General features: G+C 35.3%; 1 protein-coding gene across 1 annotated transcript in view; it reads left to right on the forward strand.

Annotated features, from left to right (window-relative positions):
- LOC131854119 (uncharacterized) overlaps positions 1-26,846 on the forward strand; it is a 155,320-nt gene that overhangs the window by 89,324 nt on the left and 39,150 nt on the right. Inside the window, exon 4 of the mRNA XM_059205250.1 lies at positions 16,646-16,702. Within this exon, the coding sequence (XP_059061233.1) occupies positions 16,646-16,702 (57 nt within the window). The remainder of the gene's footprint in view (positions 1-16,645; positions 16,703-26,846) is intronic.

The following is a 26,846-nucleotide window of genomic DNA, read 5'->3' on the forward strand; positions in this document are numbered from 1 at the left end:
CTTTAACATCAATGCCGGGGTGCCTCAGGGGTCCGTTCTTTCCGCTACATTATTTTTGTTATATATGAATGATGTGCTTAAACCCGGAATCCTGGGGTATGCTGACGATAGTACTGTTTCAGATAGGTACCTGCTTAATAGTAGTGCCGGGGGGGCAGAGTTGAATTCCCAACGTCAGAGTTTGATTCGGCGAATAGATCAGAAGCTACAGACGGTATCTGACTGGGGTGATGCTAATCTAATGAGATTTAATGCTACAAAAACCCAAGCTTGTCTTTTTTCCACAAAAAAGAACCCCTTTAACCTATCTCCAACTTTTCGAAATGCATCTGTCCCGGTTTCTGACCATCTCGATCTTCTAGGTTTAACAATATCATCCAACCTAAATTTCGGGGCTTACTTGGGCACAAAAAAAATTTTGAAATTACCTACGAGCGACCTAACAAATCAGCAGGTATTACTAGGGAGTTTCTATGTACTCACAGAAACCCCTTGGATGTAGCGTATGCCCTGAGAGAAGTATACGGGATATACTCGACCAACCTCCGGATTAGGTCGCTGAGGCTCATGGAATACGACAGCAAAGTCATACCATCGGACCAAAGCAGGACTCTATACCTGGTTCATACCCAAGCGGAGAAAGCAAAGCTAATATCCGAGGGATATGGAATGGACGAGGAGTCTAAAGTGCTGACGATTCATGAGGCCCAGGGACTGACATCGGAGAGGGTTATTATCATCAATACTAGAAGTAAACCCTTGGAAGTGCATGGCAGCTACTCTCATGCCGTGGTAGCCATCACCAGGCACACAGGCGACTGCGTATATTATACGAGAAATCGAGAAGACGCAGTTGCTCGTTTTATACAAGAGGCCGAAGGCGCGACTCACTCGGACATTCGTGAGTACTCACTGCAGATGGCGATTAAAAATAGAGACAGCGCGATTGTTGATGCGCTGATTGCGCTAAAATAATCAGCACATAGAAAACCAGAACAGCTGATGCATCGTCGGGGCACTTTGGACTGGAAAGGCCGGAACATGCTCGCTAAAAGTATAAAAAAAAAAGGAAAAGAAAAAAAAGGAGAAAGAAGGGAAAAAAAGAAGAAGGAAGGAAGGGGAAAGGGAAGTGAAAAAGGGAAAAAAAAAAAAAAAATTGCCGAATTACGACAAAAAGTGAACTGTGAAATTAAACAATCAATAATTAAACAAAACCTGGACTATAACAAATAGTGAACTTTGAAAATAGTGTTAGAATAAGATTTCATATAATTGTATATGCAGTGTAAGAATTCATAATGTGTATTGTTACATTATGAATTCTTACATTGCACAATGTAATGAAAACTGTGAAATTAGTAGTAGTGTAAGATTTATATAATTGTATATGCATATTGATAAATCTAATCTTCCAAATAAAGATGGGTGACACTGCATGTTGTCAACTCACCCGGCCGGCCAGCGGTGGTTCTGGGCCAGACGGATAAGGTCTGCCTCGGTGTCACTGTTAGGCAAATTGTAACATCTCGGCTGGAGTTGTACAAAAATGGAAATTAAATAAATATAATAATATTAAAGTAAATTAAAAAAGGCACGGACGAATATGTCTGTGGAAAAATGTATTTAAATATAAAAAAAAAAAAAAAATTTCGGGGCATATATTGAATCTAGAGCTAAAACGGCATCAAAAAAACTGGGCGTCCTCTCAAGGGTTAGGAGATACTTCACGCCTGGACAGCTTTTAAGGCTATACCAAGCACAGGTCCGATCTTGCATGGAGTATTGTTCCCACTTATGGGATGGATCCGCTCAGTACCAACTTGACGCTCTAGACTCAATCGACAGACGAGCAAGGAGACTTATCGGGGACGAATCACTTGTAGCTAAGAGGCTTCAAAGTCTTAATCACCGACGTAAAGTAGCTTGTCTATCGGTGTTCTATAGGCTCCATTTTGGCGAATGTGCTCAAGAACTGCACAACCTCATTCCTCCAGCACCGTTCCATCAACGTACAACAAGACGTAGAGAGCGGCTCCACCCCTACACTATTGACATCCCAGCTGCTCGAACTAACCGTTTTGCATCATCTTTCCTTATGCGAGCAGCTAAGGAGTGGAACTCTCTACCAGCGTCTATTTTTCCTGCCTCTTACAACATTGGGTCTTTCAAGTCAAGAGTGAATAGGTATTATTTGAGCTTGCGTGTAACAGCTTAGACCACATCATCACTTAACATCAGGTGAGATTGCGGTCAAACGCGCTCAAATTATGATATAAAAAAAAAAAATTTACTTTGTATTTACTTTTTATTTGGTATGATTGTTTGTTTTTTACAATTGACAGATGAAGCCTCCGTTGCGAGTCTGACGAAAGATCTGTTTTTTTTTTAACATTTTCTTTTTTTACTTCAGCTCTTATGCTCCTTATATTAATATTTTTGCGTCTGGTTCATGAACGTCATGTTTTTTGGATTAATATATTTTTTTCTACCTTTCAGTTCAGTATACAGACTGAAATGAGGAGTGGGAAGAAACTCAAGTATTTTTTTTTAAAGTCAGTTTGTTTTAAAGTTTATATCAGTAGGATATTTGTACAACATGATTACTAGAAGATACTAGAATATACATCTAATATAATTAGATTACAGTTCGAACAAAAGGCATCTCGAAGCCTCTTTTAATGGAAAGCTAGGCAATTAAAACAAATTATTTTTATTTCAATAGTGAAGGGCTTATTTTTCTCACGGCTTTCATGCGGGTTTATGCAATTTGCTAATGTTTGTTTGTATATCCTACTATATATATATAAACGCAAAAGTTTGTGAGTATGGATGGAGGAATGTTTGTTACTCTTTCACGCAAAAACTACTGAACGGATTTTGATGAAACTTTACAGTAATACAACTTATATATCAGAATAACATATAGGCTATAAATTGAAAAGATATTTTGTGAATTGGGCGAAAAATAATGAGAAGTGAAATGTACACGAAGTTCCACAGGTCATCTAGTCATCATTACATAGTATAAAACAAAGTCGCTGTCGTTGTCTGTCCCTATGTATGCTTAAATCTCTAAAACTACGCAACGGATTTTGAAGCAGTTTTTTTTAGCAGATAGAGTGATTCAAGAGGAAGGTTTATCTGTATAATACATGTACACCCGTGCGAAGCCGGGGCGAGTAGCTAGTTATGAATAAATCATAACATTCTATGGTTAATTATGATAGCATTACCTTTATATGATCATGTCGATAGGAGGTAGTATTAACAGTGTGGTGAATGGCTGCACCCACAAGTCGGTATGTAAATACGAGTAATAACAACAATGGTTGCCTCGACTCGTGTAGCCAGCAAATGTAATTGTATTTTTTATTACTCTTCGATGATTGATGATTTTCAATTAAATTCTTTATTTTAAGTTAAGTTAAGTAAAGTTGCTCTGGTTAATTTAAGACATTTTTTTTAAAATGACTATGGAATGGTACAGATCCCAGCGCTAACGGTATGTACTGAATTTGGATAATGTATGAGATTTTTTAAAGGTGATTATGTAAAGGTGCAGATGCCATCTCTAACGGTATGTACTGTAGGGGCACTGAAAGATGATAGAGTGAGAATGAAGGTAAGTAAGTGGCGAAATCATAAGGAATCCATCACCACAATTTCAAGACTAACATACTGTTGTGTATTTAAGTTCAGTTCTGTTGGTGTACAATTTTGCTGGTACTTCACTCATTGACAATCCTTCAAATAAATCTCTGGTCCCCTAGTATTTTTCTTATATTGCTATTTACTTATATAAATATAGAAATATATCTGCATCACATATATACGATATATATTTTGTTATGTCTTTATATGTCTGTCTCTTACAATCATTTGCCTGACAATATAAAATTGTTGAACGAGCGAGCTTTTAAATTAAATTTAACCAAATGGCTATTGGCACATTATTTTTTTATTTAGCATTAATTTATTGCATAATCTATAGTAATTATATATGCCAATAATTCCAATGACATGTTTATTTTAATTTAATTATTGACTAATCAGAATGACATAATTATATTAATATATAAAACTTTGCACGCCTGTATGCAGGCTGAATACACTGGATATTATATTTAATATTGTATACACCTATAACTACTGTATTCTGCATATAAATTATTCGATTTGATTTGATAATAATAATAACCTAAAACAATTCACTAAGCGCCATCTAGTCCCAACAACAGACAACTAATATAAATACTGAGATACTTTCTTTTTGTAAATACTCATAAATACAAGTGTTTACATTTGTGAGTATGATTACTTCTGTTTTCCGATTGAAGTAAAGTGGTATGCTAAACGGCTAGACCAATAGAATTACTTTTTTTTTAAACCAGTCTGTATACAATGTATATTTATATTGGTGTCTATGTCTAACATTAAATGAAAATCCAGTGCATGAACATTTAATTTCCAGTGTATTCTTTACTATCTTTTTATAAATTTTTATACTATTTCTAAAATACTTAGGAACATAATGTATAAGATATTAATTATATATGTAGGCATTTATACTCAGTATGAATTCGTTTTGTTCTACCATCGCATCCACCCACTGTGATTTAATATTAGCGTCAGCTATTGTAATAAACCGTGTCAAGATCGGAGCACACGCAGTGTACTAAGTACGGTTTACAACAAAACTGTGTGGACATTGAGTAAAAGAGTAATTTATTACGCAACTAACAATATAGTTGCAGCTACGTTTGCTGACCGTACACTATTTTTTATATAGAGGATAATGGAATGGTGTTAACAATATACAACCACAGATAACATATATAACGGAATGGTTTTAAAAATATAGTTTTGTGCAACCACAGATAACATAACATTACATAATACAACTAAGTTTCCTGACAGTCACTTTTTTTTAATGGATGAAATTGAAATGTGCCTACGCTAACGGCGCTTATGCTGGAGGGACACCAGTGGAGGATGATAAGATTTTTAAAATCACTAGTATCCTGACGACTTGGACGTAATGCCGGTTAGTCAGGGAGAGAAACACCTCAATGCCTACAATATTCACAATTACCTATCTCTTATTTGTTTTTATAATAATATCAACACTTTCGCTCCAAAACTCCCGCTGCCTACGTTCAATCATCCGTCATCCACTTGTCAATGTCACATAGATTACTTTGGCTCTGGCCTCTGACGTTCCGTTTCAGGTTACATGATTATTGACTTTACCATTTTTAATTAATGGTGCGTCACACGATGGTTAACAAGATGAACACGAAGTTAGATCAGTAAGCCGACTGTTACGGAAGGGCTGGTTAAAAATGAGACACGTTCCTAGGTGAGGTAAAATAAGTGTAATCAGCACTCAGTGTTTACATTTATTGTAATCATCGGCAACACCGACCAAATACAGCTGAAATTTACCACAAAGGTTTCCAGGGGGAACTATGATGTTAATCTGACATGGTACATTGCTACCATGGGGTACAATGGGGTTAGTAGTCCACATTACTAACAATCCCCCTGATAGTACAAGATTATGCAATACCTACAATAAAAGTTTAACATGTAATGGGATAGTTTGTGTTTTGAATACACCGGTAAGAGATCTCCACTGGGGAGTTATGTAACGATTTTATTATTATTTTTTTTATTGGGTTGTTTGGGCTATTGTCAGATGTGTAGCACCTGTAGCACTGCGACCTACATAGATCTATTGTGCTCGCCCTTCTCAAAGTTCGCTACCTAGACCCGTCAGGGACAAGAATTGAAGGATATTCTTAGGAGTGATGGGTTTATCTTCTCAGGATAGAGTGTATAGTTTCCAAAGGAGATGTTTCGTTTATGCATGAGTGGGCTACAAGCACATAGTATCTGTAGTGGTGTTTCCTCTTCAGTTTGGCAGAATCTGCAGATTTTTGTCGTGCATAGGCCTAGTGTAGCCATATGCTTGTTTAATTTGCAGTGTCCTGTGAGGGCCCTAGTCATAATGCATATGTTGTTTCCCTGCAAATATATGCCTATGTTTCTTTTTTCTGGCAATAAATAAATGTTATTATTATTGTTAAATGTATTTACAATAAAAATGTATCTAAGTAACTATCAAGCACCCATAACGTATAGGGGAGATGGAGGTAAGATGGGGTAGTGGGTAAGACGGGGTACCCACCAAAATTTACAGTTCAAATTGATCAATCACGCTCTTTCAATCATCGTGCGACGCGCCACCATGAGACTTATCAGTCGCCGTGTGTTTAGTGGTTCACAAGTGCACAGTGTCGAAAAAAATGCAAAATAAGTGTTTTATTGCAAGTTGCTTATCACATTTTCTTCTGGCTTAACACGTGACTGTGGTTTGTTAAATAACGTTAGCTGGTGAGGTGTTGTTGTGATTGATGCTTAAACTAATCTATAAAAAAGTAGGCATTGTGTTCTTTAAATATTATTGACTGTTTTGTTTTTATTTATTTTTTTATATAAAAGGGCTCTGCAGGCAAGATGGGGTAACTGATGAGAATAATTCGGTTCTAGTTTGTTTTCCAAAAAATGAGTTCGTTTTTGTGAGTTTGTCTTTTTAGAATGATTCTACGATTAACGTCGTCGGTCGTGATCGAAGAATCCATGCGGGAAGCGAAGAGTTCAAGCGGTTTTGGATGAAAAAATGGGTTATAGAGAGAAAAGTTAAGGCTTCCTAAGGAAATTCTCTCGTGTTGCTAAAAAGCGTGGACACACAGCAATTATCACGTCGCCTCCTACAAAAAAGAATTAGAAGTCATCGCCCACAAAAAAAACAGAGCTGAACAGAAAAACTATAGAAAATAGAAACAAAAAAGAGAAAAGATGAATATAAAAAAAAAAACAGAAGAAAACTACTACAAAAGATCAAAATAAAAAATTAAAGAAGAATAGCCGATCACCGAAAACAGCAAAACAATGAAGAGTTTCAACATCTGAATATGAAAGTGAAGATGGGGGAACACACCATGTATGTATTGTGATGAAGTTTGTTCCGTTTCCATTGAAGGGTGGATATCATGCTCATTAAGTGGAAGATGGACTCATAATAGCTGCGTAGAAATAAGATGATGATGATGATGATGAAGTCATCCATGTCTACGTGTTCTGCCAGCTCGAATAATCATTGTTCTACAGAGATCATAGGATCATTCTCATCACCCCATCTTACCTCAGGGGTACCCCATCTTACCAGCACCATGGGGCAAGACGGGGCAAACACCTTTTTTTTTATTTTATTTTTTTTTCTCTCAAATGTGTTACCTAAAGTTCCTAATGACACCAAATATAAGAATAATAATAATTAGTTGTTATTTAAAAAATAAATATGATTGTTTCACTATGTAATTTTTTATATTACAGACCTTTAAAGCTTAAGTACCCCATCTAGCCACCACCTCCCCTACTCTACTTCGCTCGGGACCAGACGTCGCTGTGTGAATTGTCCACATTATTATTACAATCTTCACACATTAAATGACACTAGCGGTATGCTAGTGTAAATAAGTGCATATTCGTGTAACCGGCATTTCACGCCACAATTATTCAATGAACACATTAAGTGGATAATTGCCCGTTTGTGGCACAGTCCGGGGCCGCGCGCGGCAAAAAGTGGTTTATGGTAATTAATAACCCTTAATCAGTCAACGATTACACACAAACTATTTAAACAATGTTCGAAACGTATATATATTTATTTCTTTAACATACAATCGGATATGTTTAAGAAATCAACAAATAAAGAACTCTGTCAAAACACATTATCTTTCCTTATGTTTCTTTTCTGTCGTCATCATTGTTATATTACTAGTATCATTCCTATAATAAATTATTATTATAGGAATAAGGATGATATATATGATGATCTAGATGGTGCTGTGTGAATTGTCCTGAGATTATTAAATCTCAGGACAATTCACACAGCGCCATCTAGATCCAAGTTAAGCTAGTTAAAGCTTGTGTTGTGGGTACTAGACAACTGATACAAATACATAGATTTTTTTTTTAATTTTTTTTTCTTAAACATACATATTATACATAGAAGAGTTTTATGATGAGTCACTAATAGTAATAAGGTCATTCACACCGGTGCTTGTCGCCGATGAGCATCACGCACGCGCCGGCAATCTCTCTAATGAGTGCATCAATCGCTACTTTGTTACTCAACGTACAGGGTCCCCCCCTGTACGTTGAGGTGATTGTTAGTAATGTGGACTAATGATCCCATCGCTAGCAATGTACCATGTCAGGTCGACCTCCACGCGGTTCCCCCTGGAAACCATCGTGATAAATTCCTGGTGAATTTGTCATGTTGGGCTAACTGATCTGACATCATGTTCATCCTATCATCCTCCACTGGTGCCCCGCCAGCGTATACCGTTAGCGCAGGCGGGTGCACCATTCCATTATCATCCATTGATACTCAACGTACAGACGCCGTAATGCACTGTATAATATCAAACGTATACTGAGGTGATCGCTGTTAAACTTTCCCATTTTGTTTATATCTTTAATAATATGACAGTATTTTGTCTGATTCTTACTTTTTCCCGATTAATACTTCTTCTGTATATATAAGTGTATATACAGAAGAATACAGTATATAATATAAAACATATAGAATAGAATAGAATAGAAAATCATTTATTCAAATAAATTTAATTTAAGCACTTTTAATAGTCAACAATTTATTTTTTTAAATCTACCGCTTATTCGGAAAGCTGTCTCATCACAAGAAGAATAAGCAAGAAACTTGTGTGTTGCTCTTTTAAACAATCCTTGTAAGTTCACATTTTACAAGTCGAAATGTATGAATACAAACTACCAACCAGCACTAATTTATTTAGGCTCAAATATAAAAACACAATAAGATTAAATCAGTCGTAGTGATAAGAGCAGACTATATACTGAGGTGATCGCTGTTAAACTTTCCCATTTTGTTTACATCTTTAATGTGACAGTATATTTGTCTATATATATATATATATTATATAGAATATAGAAAATATAATTACAATCAGAATAACTTTATGAGTTAAAGAAGGGCTTACTTAAATGGTGTGTTAAAGTAACTCTATATACCGAACTGGACGGTAGGGAAAAAAAATATAATGTAAAAACTTAACGTTCATAAGCGACCAAAATGTCCTACATGAATAAATGATTTTTGAATTTGAATTAAAATTATATCAGGAGTATGATAGCGATGATATTCATCGCTATCATACTCCAACATAGCGACGGTTTCCATCGCAACTTAATTCAATTACCCTAACATGTAATCTTGATTTCAACCTTTCGGTGATTCGATTTTATGAGGTCCATTATTTATTTATTTTATATATTTTTAATTCATATAATATAGAGCAGGGATGGGTTGGTTCGGTTTCGGGCCAAACAATCCCAGCTCGGGTTGGGTCAGCAATGGTTCGGGTTCAGGCTCGGTTGTCTAGCACTTTACTTCCAATGGTCTCAGCTTCGATTCCTTCGATTCTCCGAACGATAATAATGTTTGCATTCATTTTGAATTTGAATTAGAGATGAGTTTAGTGATTTAAAATATAGATATATGTTAACCGCTTCAGATACAGTATTAATAGATATATATATAAACATCAATTAAGTTTAAAATCATTAACTTAATTCATTTACCTACCTGTGTTGGTCTCAGTGTATAATATTTTATCTGTGGTCTCAGTAACGGTCGATAGTTACAACTGTTGCGAGCAGCGCTACATTTCTAAAACAATCAACTATAATTAACGTACAATTAAACTTGTTAAACGCAGATACTAATGGATTACATAGAACTCTAAATTAGTTTTACCGCTTCCTCATGTGGATTTGATATCGTATTGTGCACACATTTTTAGTTATATTTTTTACTAGCTGTTACCCGCGAGTTCGTCCGCATTGAATTTATTGTTATTAACAAAACAATTCTGACAGCGTCATCTAACTCCAAGCTAAGTATTATTATATACTAGCTACCCACCCCGACTTCGCACAGATGTACATATATTAGACATATAAACCTTCATCTTGAATCACTCTATCTATTAAAAAATCTCTTCAAATTCCATTGCGTAGTTTTAAAGATTTAAGCATACATAGGGACGAACAGACAGTAACAGCGACTTTGTTTTATACTATGTAATGATATTATTATACTTCTGGTATATGTAGACGACTGATATAAATACTTATCTTTAATAAATACATACATATATATATATTGAAAACACCCAAACCGATACAAACAATCATACTCATCGGAAAAAGTGCTAAACCGCTAGATCTAGACTGAATATAGTATTAAAAATTTAATAAATATCGTCTTGTCAATAGAATAGAATAAAATAGATACATTTTTTCATAAAAGTCATCACAATTTTTTAATCTACCGTTCACTCGGAATGCTGTATCATCACAAGAAGAATGAGCAAGAAACTTTTTTAAATAAATGTTGTAACTTCGTGTGAATACAAAATACCAATTAGCACTAATTTATTAGTCAAATATTAAAAACACAATAAGATTAAATCAGTCGTAGAGATTAGATACCATTCAATAAAGTATACATTCCAAGTCCATACTTAGTTATTCTTGGTTTATTAGTTGCTCCTTAAAACACATATAAATAGATTCACTTTCTCTCAACCACACCATACTGCGCAATCAACCGATAATCGAAATTACGACGGCCTGAGCCGAGGTTCGAATGCCTATCGGTGCCCTCAGACTAAAGTCGTATCCGTCAGGCGGGAGTTGGCCTTCAGCCACTCTGTCAGTCCTTCCGCGGGTTAACCTTAACTAAGTTGACCTCATATTTCACCATTTCATTATCTTTAATAAAAAAAAATCCGCTAGCGGTGCCCTTAGACTACATTCGTATCTGTCAGGGTGGAGTTGGCCTTCAGCCGCTCCATAAGTCCTTCCACGGGTTTGGAGTGCCATCTGCACTCGCCCCCTATCGTCCGGTGAAGCTGTAAAGGCCAGCTGCGGCCAACAGCATTAGAGTAGTCCGAAAAAAAAGTTCAAGTCAATATAAATGAATAAGATATTCAATATTCTTGACTCCCCTATCGTCAACAGCGGTGAAACAATATAAATGAATAAGGAATCGTCCAGCTGCGGCAACAACATAAGAGAAAAAAAAAAAGCATTAGAGTAGTCCGAAAAATGAGAGAAAAAAATAGTTCAAGTCAATATAAATGAATAAGATATTGAATATTCTTGACTCGCCCCCTATCGTCCAGTGAAACTGGAAGGCTGCGGCCAACAGCATTAGAGTAGTCCGAAAAAAAAGTTCAAGTCAATATAAATGAATAAGATATTCAATATTCTTGACTCCCCTATCGTCCGGTGAAGCTGGAATGCTACGGCCAGCAGCATTAGAGTAGTCCGAAAAATAAAGTTCAAGTCAATATAAATGAATAAGATATTCAATATTCTTGACTCGCCCCCTATCGTCCGGTGAAACTGGAAGGCGGCCAACAGCATTAGAGTAGTCCGAAAAAAAAAGTTCAATTCAATATATGTAGACGCCATTCTATATTCTCGTGTACCCATACACCCATACCGGTAACCGCTCCGCCCACCATGTCACCGCAGATAAATGCCTCCCATCCAAATATGGACAAAATAATAATAACTTTCTGATCTGTCTGATAAACAAACGAAACAAACGTTAGTTTTGACATACCAATATCTCTTAGCGAACATTCTTTTTATTTGTTTTTATAATGCGCCTAAATGTATTCGTTATACTAATACTAGCTGACCCCGGAAACGTTTTGCCATATAAATTAAAATCGCTATTTAAGAATGGTGGTTGGTGATAGAAGGGTGATTTTCACCTCAACCTCATTTAGGGTTGTATTTATTTTTTACTTTTTATTTGTTGTTGTACATTTTTTTTATACTACGATGGTGGCAATCAAGCATACGGCCCATCTGATGGTAAATGGTTACAATCATATCATCAATCAATGTATCAATCATACTCAGATATACAAAATTTTGAATCGAACCCACGACCATTGGAAATCTAGGGGCGTGCTCAACCGCAAGACCACCGAGACCGTAAGTATGTCGTAGATTACATACGAAAATAAAATTCAAAAAAATATCGAATATGTAATTAGATCTGAAATATTATACGTAATGCAAAATTTTGGTAATTATAAGTGCAATTTCCAATTCTATGTTAATTGTAATAAGACATAATTTGATAATATGTGATCCTGATCGGCTCATGACCCTGCGAAATCTGTGTATATGACCGTTATATGAGATTCAAATATAACACCGTACTTATGGTGGTAAATGGTTATAAACCCGAAATGACCTCATTAACCGCGCCCGTACCAAGGTATCAATTCGAGTTTACGGCCGTACTGTGTCTGATGCGGTTTAAACTAACGGTAGAATCATTAAATCTTAAGTTACATTTTTACTACATACTACGTACATATTCTATATACGTAAATTTAAAAAATCTGTTGTGGAAACGTTATAAAGGTTTAAAACTGACTATAAATATGTTAAAATAAAAATTTCCAATGTAACAAATCGGTATCGAAGGTACAATACTTTCCCCTATAGATGGTAACATTATTTGACAATTTTACACCTGTCAATTTAGTCTCCGGGATTAAAATACAGACGACCTCGGTGGTCTAGCGGTCTTGCATACCGCTTTACGACCGATGGTCGCGGGTTCGATTCCTCTCACGGCACAAACATTTGTATACATGAATATGATTGTTTGTATCGGTCTGGGTGTTTTCTATATATAATATATATGTATTTACGAAAAAAAAAATTATCTATGTATTTGTATCAGTTGTCTAGGACCCATAACACAAGCTTTAGCTAGCTTAACTTGGGTCTAGATGGCGCTGTGTGAATTGTACTGAGATTATTATTATTATTATTATTATATATAGTCTCAGCTTCAACCCAATTATTGTAGGAATTTCGTTTAATTACCGTAGAAATGTTTATTTTTTAATTATATATATAAGAATAATATATATTTATGTGACTATGAGTAACAGTTTTTTTAATATCACAGTAAATTCTTTCACTTTGTTTTTAGAAAAAGAAAGAAAGAAAGAAAGAAAAGACAGTGGGCAACATTTAGTAAAGAAATTGTAAAACGTGTCCTTACGAAATTACTTAACAATTGTAATTCAGATGCCTTTATCCGATTAGGGATAAGATTTTCGCATTTACAATATTAATATGGAGATAGTTAAACAATAAGTTCTGTTTTAAATTTTCTTGCATTTTGTTTATCATTTATTATATTTGCACGGCCAACAATTATTCTCTGTACCACCTATGGTTGACTGGTAGAAAATGCCGCGTGGTGTTAAATCGGCTTGTCTTGCTTGTATATAATGTGCATTAAAGTTAAGTAAATGAATGAAATCAATTTTTATTAATTTAGTTATTTTTGAAACAGAAACATGTACACAAAGTTACTAAAGAACTATGATATTCACAGAATAAAACTATGTTGAGAATATACATGCGCTCCTACGAGACATATGATAATAATCGAAAGCGACAGCGTATGGGACCGATCCATCATCACGGACAGGACCGTTCTTGCGAACAAATGATATCGTGGTGATGGATCGGGCATTCTCGAGGGTGTTTTTGGTGGACATCACCATACCGCATGACGAGAGAACCTCGTGAAAGCCGAAACTGAGAAAAAAGAGAAAATATCGACCTGGCTACGAGGTGACCGAAATGTGGGGGGTGATGTCCACCGAAATCATTCCAATCGTTATATCGGTGAACGGTCTTATCCCAACCAGTCTGGAGCAACATCTCAGACGGTTGGGATTCCGAGGCGGCTCACTCCCGGGAAAGATGCAGAAAGCGGTGCTCTTAGATTCTGCCCGCATTGTACGCCGGTTTCTCTCCCTGGGGCCCTGAACTCCGGCCGACTGTGCTTCTGCCGGGGGTAAGCTGCCATCTCCTCTCCTTAAGAGGGGAGATGACATTTTTTTGAAGATTAAGAAATAATAATAATCTCAGGACAATTCACACAGCGCCATCAAGACCCAAGTTAAGCTAGCTAAAGCTTGTGTTATGGGTACTAGACAACTGATACATTTTTTTTTGTAAATACATACATATTATATATAGAAAACACCCAGACCGATACCAACAATGATACTCATGAATACAAATATTTGTGCCGTGCGAGGAATCGAACCCGCGACCATCGGTCGTAAAGTCACCGAGGTTATTATTTAACTAAGAATGAAATCATTCTAACGTCATTCTGATACGGTAATAATGATAAATTTCGACCGGATCATAAGTACCTACAAGTTTAGCGTATTAACCTCGAGCGTGTTGCGTCGTAAACGCACAGTTATGCACTTTATAATAATGATTGAGAAAAAGATATAGGTTTCTACGGCATGCAAGTTAGACTTTGTAACCGGATGGTCACCTCACCACTGTAGTGTTATGCATGATGTAATTAATGAGGTACCGCTACTTAATTTGTCTCCTATACTATCATTGTATAGGAGACAAAATAAGTAGCAGAACCTCAGTAGTAGAGAGTATACGGGTGTAATAATTGTACTATAGTCTGTTTTTTAATCCAGGAGACAAATTTGACGTTTCCGATGTTGCCAGGTCTTAAATAGGGTTGTGGCACTATCGGAAATTAATATTAATTACCGATTTTTATAGGTTATTCAGAAATAATGTGTGGATGTTTAATTAATACGCATTAACGTAAAATTAATAATTTTAGGGTTGTTCTATAAAAAGTTTTTTTTATTTTTCACTAAAATAAAGACTAACTGCTGTTAGTGTTTCTCACTGTGATCTATTTATAATGCATTTAAAATCAATAAAATTAATAATAAATGATAGACCGTGTTGACAGAAAGAAAAGAAGTTTTTATTTTTATTTTTAATTACAATTAAATGGCTTTTATACAAAAAGAGGTTTCATGTGCTTACATACAACTGCCTTTTTATAAAACAATTAATGACTTTTTTATAGTGTCGTATATCATAAAACAAACACGTATGTAAAATATTTAGCTTATCCGATTCTGTAGGTGTGTAGACCTGCAGGTTCTGTACAAACTTTCAAATCAACAATATTGTAAATGGCGGAAGTTCGTGCTTCACGTCACATAAAAGTACTAAACTGCTTCCTAATTAGGTACTTCCACGCTCGTTAATCTTTAAGTTACATTATAAGGTATACTTATTAAGATATTTTTAGTAATACCACTGGACAATGCACATAACGCCATCTAGTTCTAAGCTACATGAAGTTTGGTGTCTACGAAATCCGATCTTATGATGTTTGAATTGTTGTAATAATACACATATACATATTGTTGACAGTTAGACGGTTTAGCACACAGCTTTACTTCTGATAGTCGCGGGTTCGTTTCCTCACACCATACATGTATACACATGTTTTTTTTATGGCTGATAATGATTTTAGTACAGTCGTCTGCGTTAACAGTATTCGGCGGGGCACCAGAACATGATGTTAGGTCAGTTAGCCCATCGTGACGAATTACCTAAGAATTAATCACGATCGTTTCTAGGGGGGACCGCGTGGAGGTCAACCTGATGAACAATGTGCCATATTGTTAGCAATGGGGTCATCAGTCATGTATGTTTAACTAAGAACCTAAAATTAAAAAGCTTAAAAAAAATATAATATGATGGCTAAAATATCTTTAGGCAACGTTCCGAAGATACTGGCAGCGTTCCCTCTTTGAATAGCTAGACTAATTCTTTGTCCAAGGTAGCTGCCAGCTCTTCGGTCTTCTGTGATGTATGTTTTCTATGTGTATATGTATTTGCAAAAAAAAATGTATCTCAGTATTTATACCCATAACACAAGCACTGCTTAGCCTGGGACAAGATGGCTGTGTGAATTGATATATTATTATTATTATTGTAATTTTTAAATAATATTACACGATTATAAATTTATAAATTTTACTTATACATACTAAAACATATATTTATTGTTTAAAATAAAAATAATAATTTAGAGAAGAGAAATAGAGAAATAATCTTTATTCAAATAAACTCATTACAAGCACTTTTGAATAGTCATATTTTGATTCTACCACTCATTCGGAATGCAGATTCATCACAAGAAGAATGCGCAAGAAACTTGTGTGTTGCTCTTTTTATTAGATGTTTTTTTATATAAATAATACAGTATAACAAGTAAGAGGCATGCCATAATGAACATAGAAATCGCTACGCACTCATTATTAGTGTAATCAGATAATATTGTCAGTGCTATGTATTTAAAATTTTTCTACAAAAACATTATTATCGTTAACGAATTCTTCAATTTTATAGTAAGCTTTTTTGCAAAGGAAGTGTTTTATTTGAATCTTTTTTTCTGGCAGATTTATAACAGACTCTGGTATTTTATTGTAAAACCTTACGCAATTGCCATAAAACGAATTACTAACTTTAGCCAAACGACATTTAGGTAAAATCAGTTTGTTATTATTATATGTGTAATATATTTATTACATATATTCATGAGAAATAAACATTAATGTAAAACTGTTTGTTGCAGCAAACTTTGGAGACCGGCGGAGGAGGGGTCGTCAACCTTGAAACACTGGAGGCGAAGGTCAGTGAGACATCTTCATCTCATTACAATTCTCATCAGCCTATATCACAGCTGTTGTCGTACTTGAATTCGCCATACTAGAGTCACAAGGTCGAATCCCAACACGCATAAATCTTGGAAGTACTCGGTTACTCGTGACTAGGTCATGACCTATGTAATCGCAATTATTTCAAATATACTTTTGTGGTATAGTGATATAACAGTCTGCCTCGCCGTTCAATGGTCGCAGATTCAAATGCAAAAATCATTTATTCATGTATGACTTTTTAGACGTAATTTTTTTTATGTTATATTTTTTTCCCTACCAACCAGTTCAGTATAAAGATTCAATTGAGAAGAACTGGCAAGAAACACAATTGATATATATTTTTTAAAGCTATATTACACTTTTTTCTCTACCATCCAGATCAGTATACCTACAGATTCAATTGAGAAGAACTGACAAGAACCTTAATTGATTTTTTTTTAAAGTCAGTTTATTTACTATGTCTAACATTAAATGATAATTCCGTGTATGAACAACTATTAAAATTAAAATCGCTATTAAAAAATAGGGGTTGGTGATAGAAGGGTGGAAATTTAGTGTTGTATATACTCGATTTTTTTAATTACACATTATAAAAGAAAATGTGCAAAAATAAAAATAAATGTTAAGGGTGAACACCCTTAACATTTATTTTTATTTTTATTTTACTCTTATCATTTAGGAGTATGAATAATAGATAACAGCCAATTCTCAGACCTACTGAATATGCATATATAAGTTCATAAAAATTGGTCAAGCCGTGTTGGAAGGGTATGGTAACAAACATTGTGACACGAGATTTTTATATATAACATAAACGGTACACGCGTTGATGTTTTTTGTATGTAAAAATATTGCCGCGAGTCTGTCATCTATATATATAACTCAAGGGTGACCGACATAGTGATCTATCAACGCACAGCCCAAACCACTGGACGGATCGGGCTGAAATTTGGCATGCAGGTAGATGTTATGACGTAGGCATCCGCTAAGAAAGGATTTTGATTAATTTTACCCCTAAGGAGATTAAATAGGGGATGAAAGTTTGTATAAATCTTCTTAGATTTTCTACTGATTCAACTGAAATTAAAGATTGGAGCTACTATGATCAAGACGTTCGCTTAAATAGGATTTTTATAAATTCAACCCCCATGGGGATAAAATAAGGGATGATGCAGAATGTAAATGTATTAATTTGATCCTATCAGTACATAATTGAACGAATAAATTAAGACGAACTGTTTAAATTACTAAGTTTGTTTCTCATCTATGATACTAGATGGCGCTAGTGGAAAAATTGAAACGCGCTAAGGTTTGACTTTTGTCCCAACCCATGTACTGGAATTGTATTAATTTTTTTTAGGTCGCTTTTTTTGGTCACGGCGGTGACGAATATACGCAGTGTAAATAGTTGTGTGTTTTATTGTAGTGCCCTCTATAGTAAATTGTGTTAAACAAAATTGGTGCCGAAACCCGGGAAAAGTTGAAAAGTCGTAAGTGGCGGTGGTGAGTGCTATGGATTGTGAAATTGGACCTTAAAACTGTGAGTAAAATAACTTAGTAAAAATAAAGTGAAATATTAACTTTGAATTATTTAGTAGTAAATTTGGACTTGTAAAATTTTAAAGTAAATTCATAGACTTAGAAAAATTCAGTGAAAAAGTGATCAGACGAGGACTCCATGTCGAAAATATTTAAAGTGTTTAAATAGTTTAAAGACTTAGTTTCTGGCGGCTTACATCAACATAGAAAAATTTCAAAGTGTTAGAACATTTTAAGTACTTAGTTCTGGTGGTTACAACAACTTAGAATATTTTTCTTGTATCATTGACAGTATCTTGTGGACTACTTATACACGGAACATTGACTTTGAAATATTTTTGCCTTTATATTAACTTAGGCAAATATAATTGTGATACACGTTGGACAATTTAATGAGATAAATTAATGCACAGATATTCTATTAGTGTACAACATTAATTGTTTGGATTAATTTAAAGATAAAATTTGAATACATTATTAACAATGGAGGGTTTACTGAATATACAAGAGGATAGATATCAAAGGTTATGCAAATCAGAATTAAATTATAAGAAAAGTCCAAAGGATAGAATAACCAACAGTTACTTGAATACGAGACTAGATACATTGGAAAAGCTTTGGAAAGATTTTCAAGATACTCATCAAGAAATTGTCACTGTAATTACAACTGAGAAGCGCAACGTCATTGGGTACTTTAAGAATGATATCTATGACAAATTTGAAGAAAATTACATTAATTATAAAAGTTCCTTACAAGAGGTTCTTCAAACAAAAAACCCTGTTGTTGCACATTCTATGCCAGTAGCGCCTACTACCAGTGACGTAAAATTACCGTGCATACAATTACCCACGTTCAGCGGAAAATATAACGATTGGCAAAGCTTCTTTGATATGTTCTCATCAGTCGTACACAATAACAAGAGTTTATCATCAGTCCAAAAGTTACATTATTTAAAAGGGAGTCTGTCGGGCGAAGCAGAAGGCTTACTTCGAAATTTACCTACTACAGAACTCAACTACGAAATCGCATGGACAACACTTACTAAACGTTATAATAATAAAAGATACAATTGTAATGCAATATTAAAGGCCTTATTTTCACAAAAACACATCAACGTGGAGTCTGCACCTGCTATTAAAAGTTTACTTGACACAACATCGGCATGTCTAATTTCATTAAATAATTTGGGCATTGCTACTAGTTCTTGGGACGCCATGGTGGTTTATTTGGTGACTTCTAGACTGGATCACGAATCACTTCGTCAATGGGAGACAAGGGTCAGTGTAATATCATCTGACACATTACCAACCTGGAAGGATTTAATGGAATTTCTTGAGTCGAGGTTTAGAACTTTAGAAATTATAGATACCAATAAACACGCCACGAGAGCGCCACAGCAGAATATTAAACAAATAGAGAAATTTAAGTCATTTGCAGCTGTTCAAGATAAAAAATTAACTACGAAGCAATCATGCGTTATGTGTGCAGGTGATCACCTAATTTTTCAATGCAAGTCGTTTGGACATTTACTACCACGAGAAAGACAAGATCTTGCTCAATCAAAGGGATTATGTTTTAATTGTCTCGCGCCCACTCATACTGTAAGAAAATGTCGTCAGTCAACATGCTGCCGTAGATGTGGAAGGAGACATCACTCACTGCTGCACCTCGAAAAAGAAAATAATCAAGGGCCTATAAATAATTTAGAGAATACAAACACTGATTCAGGGCGACCCACATTAGAGAACACAAATTCAACTCCTGATAGTGAAGTGAGAGTTGTTGCCAATTTTGCTAAAGAGAATGAGATAGGAACGTACAGAGTGTTATTGGCAACGGCAGTTGTTAGAGCTTATTCGCGAAACGGTCAATCGAATTTACTTAGGGTGTTAATTGATCAAGGATCACAAGCGTCGTTTGTGACCGAAGAGACGGTTCAATTGCTAGGGCTTAAACGTACTCCAGTAAATGGTTGTGTGTCAGGTCTGGGAGATGGTCAATTAAGAATTAAACATATGGTCTCTTTTCGTATAGAATCACAGAGAAATTCAAACAATTCAATTCAGATTACCGCTTATGTATTAAAATCACTTACTTCACGTATTCCATGTACTAATGTAAACATTCCTGATTGGCTAGACATCGAGAAATTATCACTAGCTGATGCAGGGTATACATCACCTGGTAGAATAGACGTTCTTCTTGGAGCTGAAGTTTATAGTGAAATTTTATTGAGTGACATGTTGAAACATCCACAAGGACATATGTTAGCACAAAACACTATTTTTGGGTGGGTTATTTCAGGAAGAGTGTCACAATCAACTTCGGTAAATGAGAAATTAATAAGTTTACATATACAGATAAGGGAAGATACTTTATTGAAACAATTTTGGGAATTGGAAAATGAGCCAAATACAATTAAAAAGAAGTTAACCAAGACAGAAGAAAAATGCGAAGAAATTTATGAGTTAACTACACGTAGAAACGATGAAGGGAGGTTCGTAGTGAAATTACCATTAAACAGAGAGAAACCAGAATGTGAAAATGGAAAATTAAAGGATATTGCACAGAAAAGATTTCATTTCCTTGAAAGAAAATTTCAGAAGAATCCTGCATTTAAAGAAGAATACAATAAAGTCATTCTGGAATATTTAGATTTAAATCATATGGTACGCGTTAGTGATGATTCCGATAACTGTAAGGCTGTTTATTTCCCCCATCATGCAGTAGTGAGGGAGGACAAGGAAACAACAAAGCTACGCGTTGTTTTTGATGCGTCATGTAAAGGTGTCAATGGCGTATCTCTTAATGACAATCTTCTTGTTGGACCCAAACTTCAACAGGATTTAAGGCACATTTTAATGAGATGGCGAAAGCATAAGATATGCATTGTGGCGGACATTATCAAAATGTACAGACAGGTTCGTGTACGTGCTGAAGATACGCGATACCAAAGAATAGTTTGGCGATCAAATCCAGATGAACCTATCGGTCATTACGAATTACTTACCTTAACATTCGGTACAGCCTGTGCTCCGTACTTGGCTGTGAAATCACTGCAACGATTAGCAGATGAAGAACAACATAATTTTCCTATTGCAGCAGAAATAACAAAGCGAGACTTTTATGTTGATGACCTTATGACGGGCTGTGAAACTGAAGACAAAGCTGAAGAAATTTATAAACAATTGAATCAATTACTAAATTCAGGTGGTTTCCAGCTTCAAAAGTGGAACAGTAATAGTAACAGTTTTCTGCAATTTATTGGCCAAAACAATCAAGATGACGCTCAATCAGTAACGGTAAAATCAAACTCTATAATCAAGGTTTTAGGGATCCGATGGCATAGAGATTCGGATAAATTTCAGTACATTGTGAAGTTACCAGAGTTGAGTTTACCAGTTACAAAGAGGAAGGTGCTTTCTACTATCGCAAGTTTATACGATCCCATGGGATGGATTGCGCCCGTAGTGATTGTTGCTAAAATATTCATTCAAAAGTTGTGGAGGTCTGGGTTGCCATGGGATAATGAATTAACGGAAGACTTGTTAACTGAGTGGTTGAAATACAGGGAAGAGCTAATTAATTTAGAGGAGATACTGATACCGAGATGGTTACAGTATACGCATAACTGTAAAACAGAGCTGCATGCTTTCGCTGATGCGTCGCAGTCTGCCTATGCAGCCGTAGTATATCTACGTGTAATAGATAATGACGGTCGGGTTTATGTCCATTTAGTGACGGCAAAAACAAAAGTTGCCCCAATAGAAAAACAACTGTCAATTCCGAGGCTGGAACTTTGTGGTGCAGCATTAGCTGCAAAGCTGTTATTTGAAGTGTCGCAAATAATGGAGGTTCCTAAAGAGAACTTGTATGCATGGTCAGATTCGACTGTCGTTTTGGCGTGGTTACGAGGTTTGCCGTCACGATGGACCACTTTCGTCAGTAATCGTGTATCTGAGATTTTAAATATTATAGACAGCGATCAGTATAGGCATGTCGATACAAAATTGAATCCTGCTGACTGCGCTTCTAGAGGCTTGCAACCATCTGAGTTGAAAACTCATACACTTTGGTGGAATGGACCGATATGGCTGCATGAGCCAATTGTTGATTTACCGATATTTGAGTTCACCACTAAAGAAGAGGAAAAGGTTAGCAAGGTAATAGAAGTAAAGTCTTTAGTCACAATAAACAGAAAAGAAATCAACAGACAATTAATAGAGGAAGAAAATAATTTCATTTGGAGTAAATATTCATCATTAAAGAAAATGTTGAGAATAATTTCATATATTAGAAGATTTTTAAATATAAAAGTAAATAAACATAAATATCCTAAATTTATAACAGTTCAAGAATCTGAAGAGGCATTAATGATATGTATTAAGCAAGTGCAACATTTGTATTTCAGTGATGAAATGAAACAACTACAGAAAGGTAGTGTATTCAAAAGAAGCGAAGTTTATTCTCTTAATCCTTTTTTGGATGAGAAAGGAATTTTGAGAGTAGGTGGTCGCATACATTTGGCGAAGTTGAACTATAATGAGAGACATCCCATCATAATGCTTGAGATAAGTCATCTTACCCAGGTCATTATAATGGACGCACATAATTCAACAATGCACAGTGGACCTCAAACAATGCTTAACTACATTAGAAGTCGATTTTTCATAATACGAGCTAGGAAATTGGTGAAAAAACACTTTAGAAAATGCATCACTTGTTTGAGATATGCCCAAAGAAAAAATACTCCGTTAATGGGTCAGCTGCCTGAAGTTCGTTTGCAACCATGTAAACCATTCAAATCAGCTGGGGTTGACTACGCAGGACCCATCAACATCAAATTTTCTCCAGGAAGAGGAGCTAAGTCATACAAAGGTTATGTTTGCCTCTTTATTTGCATGGTGACTCGTGCTATACATTTAGAAGCTGTTTCAGACTTAACTGCAAAAGGCTTCATTGCTGCGTTCCGAAGGTTTGTTGGTCGACGTGGATTTTGTATGGATCTCTATAGTGATAATGGCACCAACTTTGTTGGTGCCGATAAAGAACTGAGACAGATGTTCGATGAAGCAAAATCAAGAGTTCCTCAGGAAATTGCAGAATTACTTGCTCTACAAAAAACTACATGGCATTACATCCCTCCCTACAGTCCTAATTTTGGAGGACTTTGGGAAGCCGCGGTACGCTCAACCAAACTAATTTTGAGAAAGGTGATCGGTGAAAGTACGCTCACATATGAAGAATTGTCTACGGTCTTGATCCAAATTGAAGCGTGTCTGAATTCGCGTCCATTGAGTCAATTAAGTGATGACCCTTCTGACCCTCTTCCACTGACACCCGGTCATTTTCTGGTAGGAGAACCAATCATAAGTGTAGTTGATAATTTTCATTATAATCAAATTAGTAATGTAACTGGTTTAGAACGGTGGAGATTAGTTCAAAAAATGATAAACGATTTCTGGAATCGGTGGTCTAAAGACTATTTATTGCATTTAGATAAGAGATATAAGTGGAGTATAAAAAGATCTGAGCCAGATATTGATGATATTGTAATAGTCCGAGAAGAAAATTTACCACCCACGAAGTGGATACTTGGTAGAATTGTAGAAAAGCATGCCGGTAAAGACAATATAACTCGTGTTGTTACTCTTAAATGCAAGGACAAATTGTTAAAACGTCCTGTTAATAAACTTTGTTTTTTGCCTAAAAAGTAGTATCTACATTAGTGCAATATTGTTTTTGTATTTTTTGGTGTGTGTTAATAGCAGTAAGAGATCTGTTAATTTTGTTACTTTAAGTTTAATTTTATATTGTCATGGTGGGCGGCTGCATTTGTCATATTGATTATTATTTGTTCAGTTACATATAATTAAGGTAGGCGGCATCATTGCTTGTAAACTAAATTGAATATTGTTTTTTTTTTTATTATTTTGGCCTATTTGTTGTATGTAATCATATGTTAAGTTTTCTTTTGTCAAATTATTATTTGTAAGGACAAGTCCTTGGTGGGCGGGATGTTTAAATTACTAAGTTTGTTTCTCATCTATGATACTAGATGGCGCTAGTGGAAAAATTGAAACGCGCTAAGGTTTGACTTTTGTCCCAACCCATGTACTGGAATTGTATTAATTTTTTTTGGTCGCTTTTTTTGGTCACGGCGGTGACGAATATACGTAGTGTAAATAGTTGTGTGTTTTATTGTAGTGCCCTCTATAGTAAATTGTGTTAAACACGAACAAAATAATTTTTAGTTCTTTAGGCTAATTTTATTTTAGAAAATAAAGTTAAATTCCACGCAGACGAAGTCGCGGGAACAGCTGGTAAGATATATAAATATTAATACATTTATAGTCAACTGTACTTTGCAGTATTAAAGAATTGGCATCCATAATATAGCACACGAGTTCTTCGTTTGATCTCGCTGCAATCTGTTTGTTTCTTTTTCTCGTTGTTTATCACTCGTTTAATCGCAAAGTGCAAAAGCAAAGCCCGCGCTCCGCTCGCTTTAATGCAATAACATTTGTTACGCGCCGCGCCGTCACATTCCAAACGACTTTTGTTACGCGCCACGCCATCACAGTCCAAACGACTTTTTTACGCGCCGCGCCGTCACAGTCCAAACGACTTTTGTTACGCGCCACGCCAATTTTTTCAATTGTAGCGACTTTATTTGAATAAATTCGATACGCTCCTTCCTTGTACTTTTTTATTGCATTTGTTATGTAGAAGAAACTACAATTTTCATGAAATGACAAATATTTAATTTAATATTTTGACTCTAATGAATTAGTTCTAGTTGGAGTACCAACTGAATAGAAACTATTGTCGACCTCGGTGGTCTAGCGGTATAGCACACCGCTTTACGACCGATGGTCGCGGGTTCGATTCCTCGCACGGCACAAACATTTGTATTCATGTTCAAGTTGTCTCATCACAAGAAGAACAAGCAAGAAAATTGCGTGTGGTTGGTACTATATTATTTAAAAGAGCAAAACTATGTTAATTAAAATTACAATTTTACATTTTTAAATTGAAATCCGGGAATAATAATAATAATCTCAGGACAATTCACACAGTGCCATCCAGGCCTAAGTTAAGCTAGCTAAAGCTTGTGTCATGGGTACTGGATAACTGATACAAATACATAGATAATATTTATTTTGTAAATACATACATAATATTCATATAAAACACCCAGACCGATACAAACAATCATACTCATGAATACAAATGTTTGTGCCGTGCGAGGAATCGAACCCGCGACCATCGGACGTAAAGCGGTGCGCTAGACCGCTAGACCACCGAAATTGTCAAATTATTCGTGTTAAGACCCGGTGAATAATATAAATAAATATTGTATGATTCTATTATTAGAGAATGAAATTGAAGAATTCGTTAACGATAATAATGTTTTTGTAGAAAAATTTTAAATACATAGCACTGACAATATTATCTGATTACACTAATAATGAGTGCGTAGCGATTTCTATGTTGATTGTCGCATGCCTCTTACTTGTTACACTGTAATTATTTATATAAAAAAAACATTTATCAAAAAGAGCAACACACAAGTTTCTTGCTCATTCTTCTTGTGATGAATCTGCATTCCGAATGAGTGGTAGAATCAAAATATGACTATTCAAAAGTGCTTGTAATGAGTTTATTTGAATAAAGATTATTTCTATTATTTCTATTCTATTAATGGTAATCATTACATGGAGGTAACGCCGCAGGATTAAGCTAGCAATAAACAACAGTGTGTGTGTATGTGGGCCCGTACCCAGCGGTCCACAAAGGACCAGCGGACGACCCGAAGTATGTATGTGTGTGCCACAGTAAAGTCTAATCCCAAGTTATCCAGAACCGCTACATTTGAACATGACACAATAGTGAGGCGTGAGAAAAAAGGGCGTACACAGTTATATATAAAACAATTGGTGGGAAACATTAAACATACGTGTACATCAAGAATTTCCTAATGGTACACATATACACGTACAACCAAATTTGTTTGGGAAACTACTCTGCTACCAAAATGTTAGGGAATTTACTCTCTGTATATATATAGGGAAAAATAAGTGGAAGCGTCAGTCACGTACCTGTATGGTTCTGCGGATTTCTTGGGCTTCAGGGTCTCGAAGATATCTTCGCTAGCTTTCCAGTTTCACAGTAGGTTTCACAGTTCTAATTTATTTTAATTCACAAGACAATGCGCGCGCGTCATGGCCGCCGTACAGTCGGTTCAGTACTAGATAAGGGAGGGGAATCAACTGCGCGGGAACAGAAACTAACGGGCTCTAATATAATAATCTGTGCTTACGATGTTACAGGGTAGATTTTGAACAAAATTCAATGCAATAAAACAAAAACTAGCTCAAGAAATCGCTTAAAATCTTTATTGACACACGTGGTGTACATTAATATTTTTCTAATAGTACTTACGTCTCTACTAACAAAATTTAAAGTAATAAAACAAAAAATAATCAATGACTTAACACTCTAATAAAAAAATAGCATTTGTTTAATTTCATTATTTTTTTTTTATATCCTGGAAAATTGACTCAGCGCTGTCC

The sequence above is a fragment of the Achroia grisella genome, unplaced genomic scaffold (assembly GCF_030625045.1).
Source record: "Achroia grisella isolate CSIRO2021 unplaced genomic scaffold, CSIRO_AGI_Agris_v1 utg970, whole genome shotgun sequence".
Taxonomy (NCBI): domain Eukaryota; kingdom Metazoa; phylum Arthropoda; class Insecta; order Lepidoptera; family Pyralidae; genus Achroia; species Achroia grisella.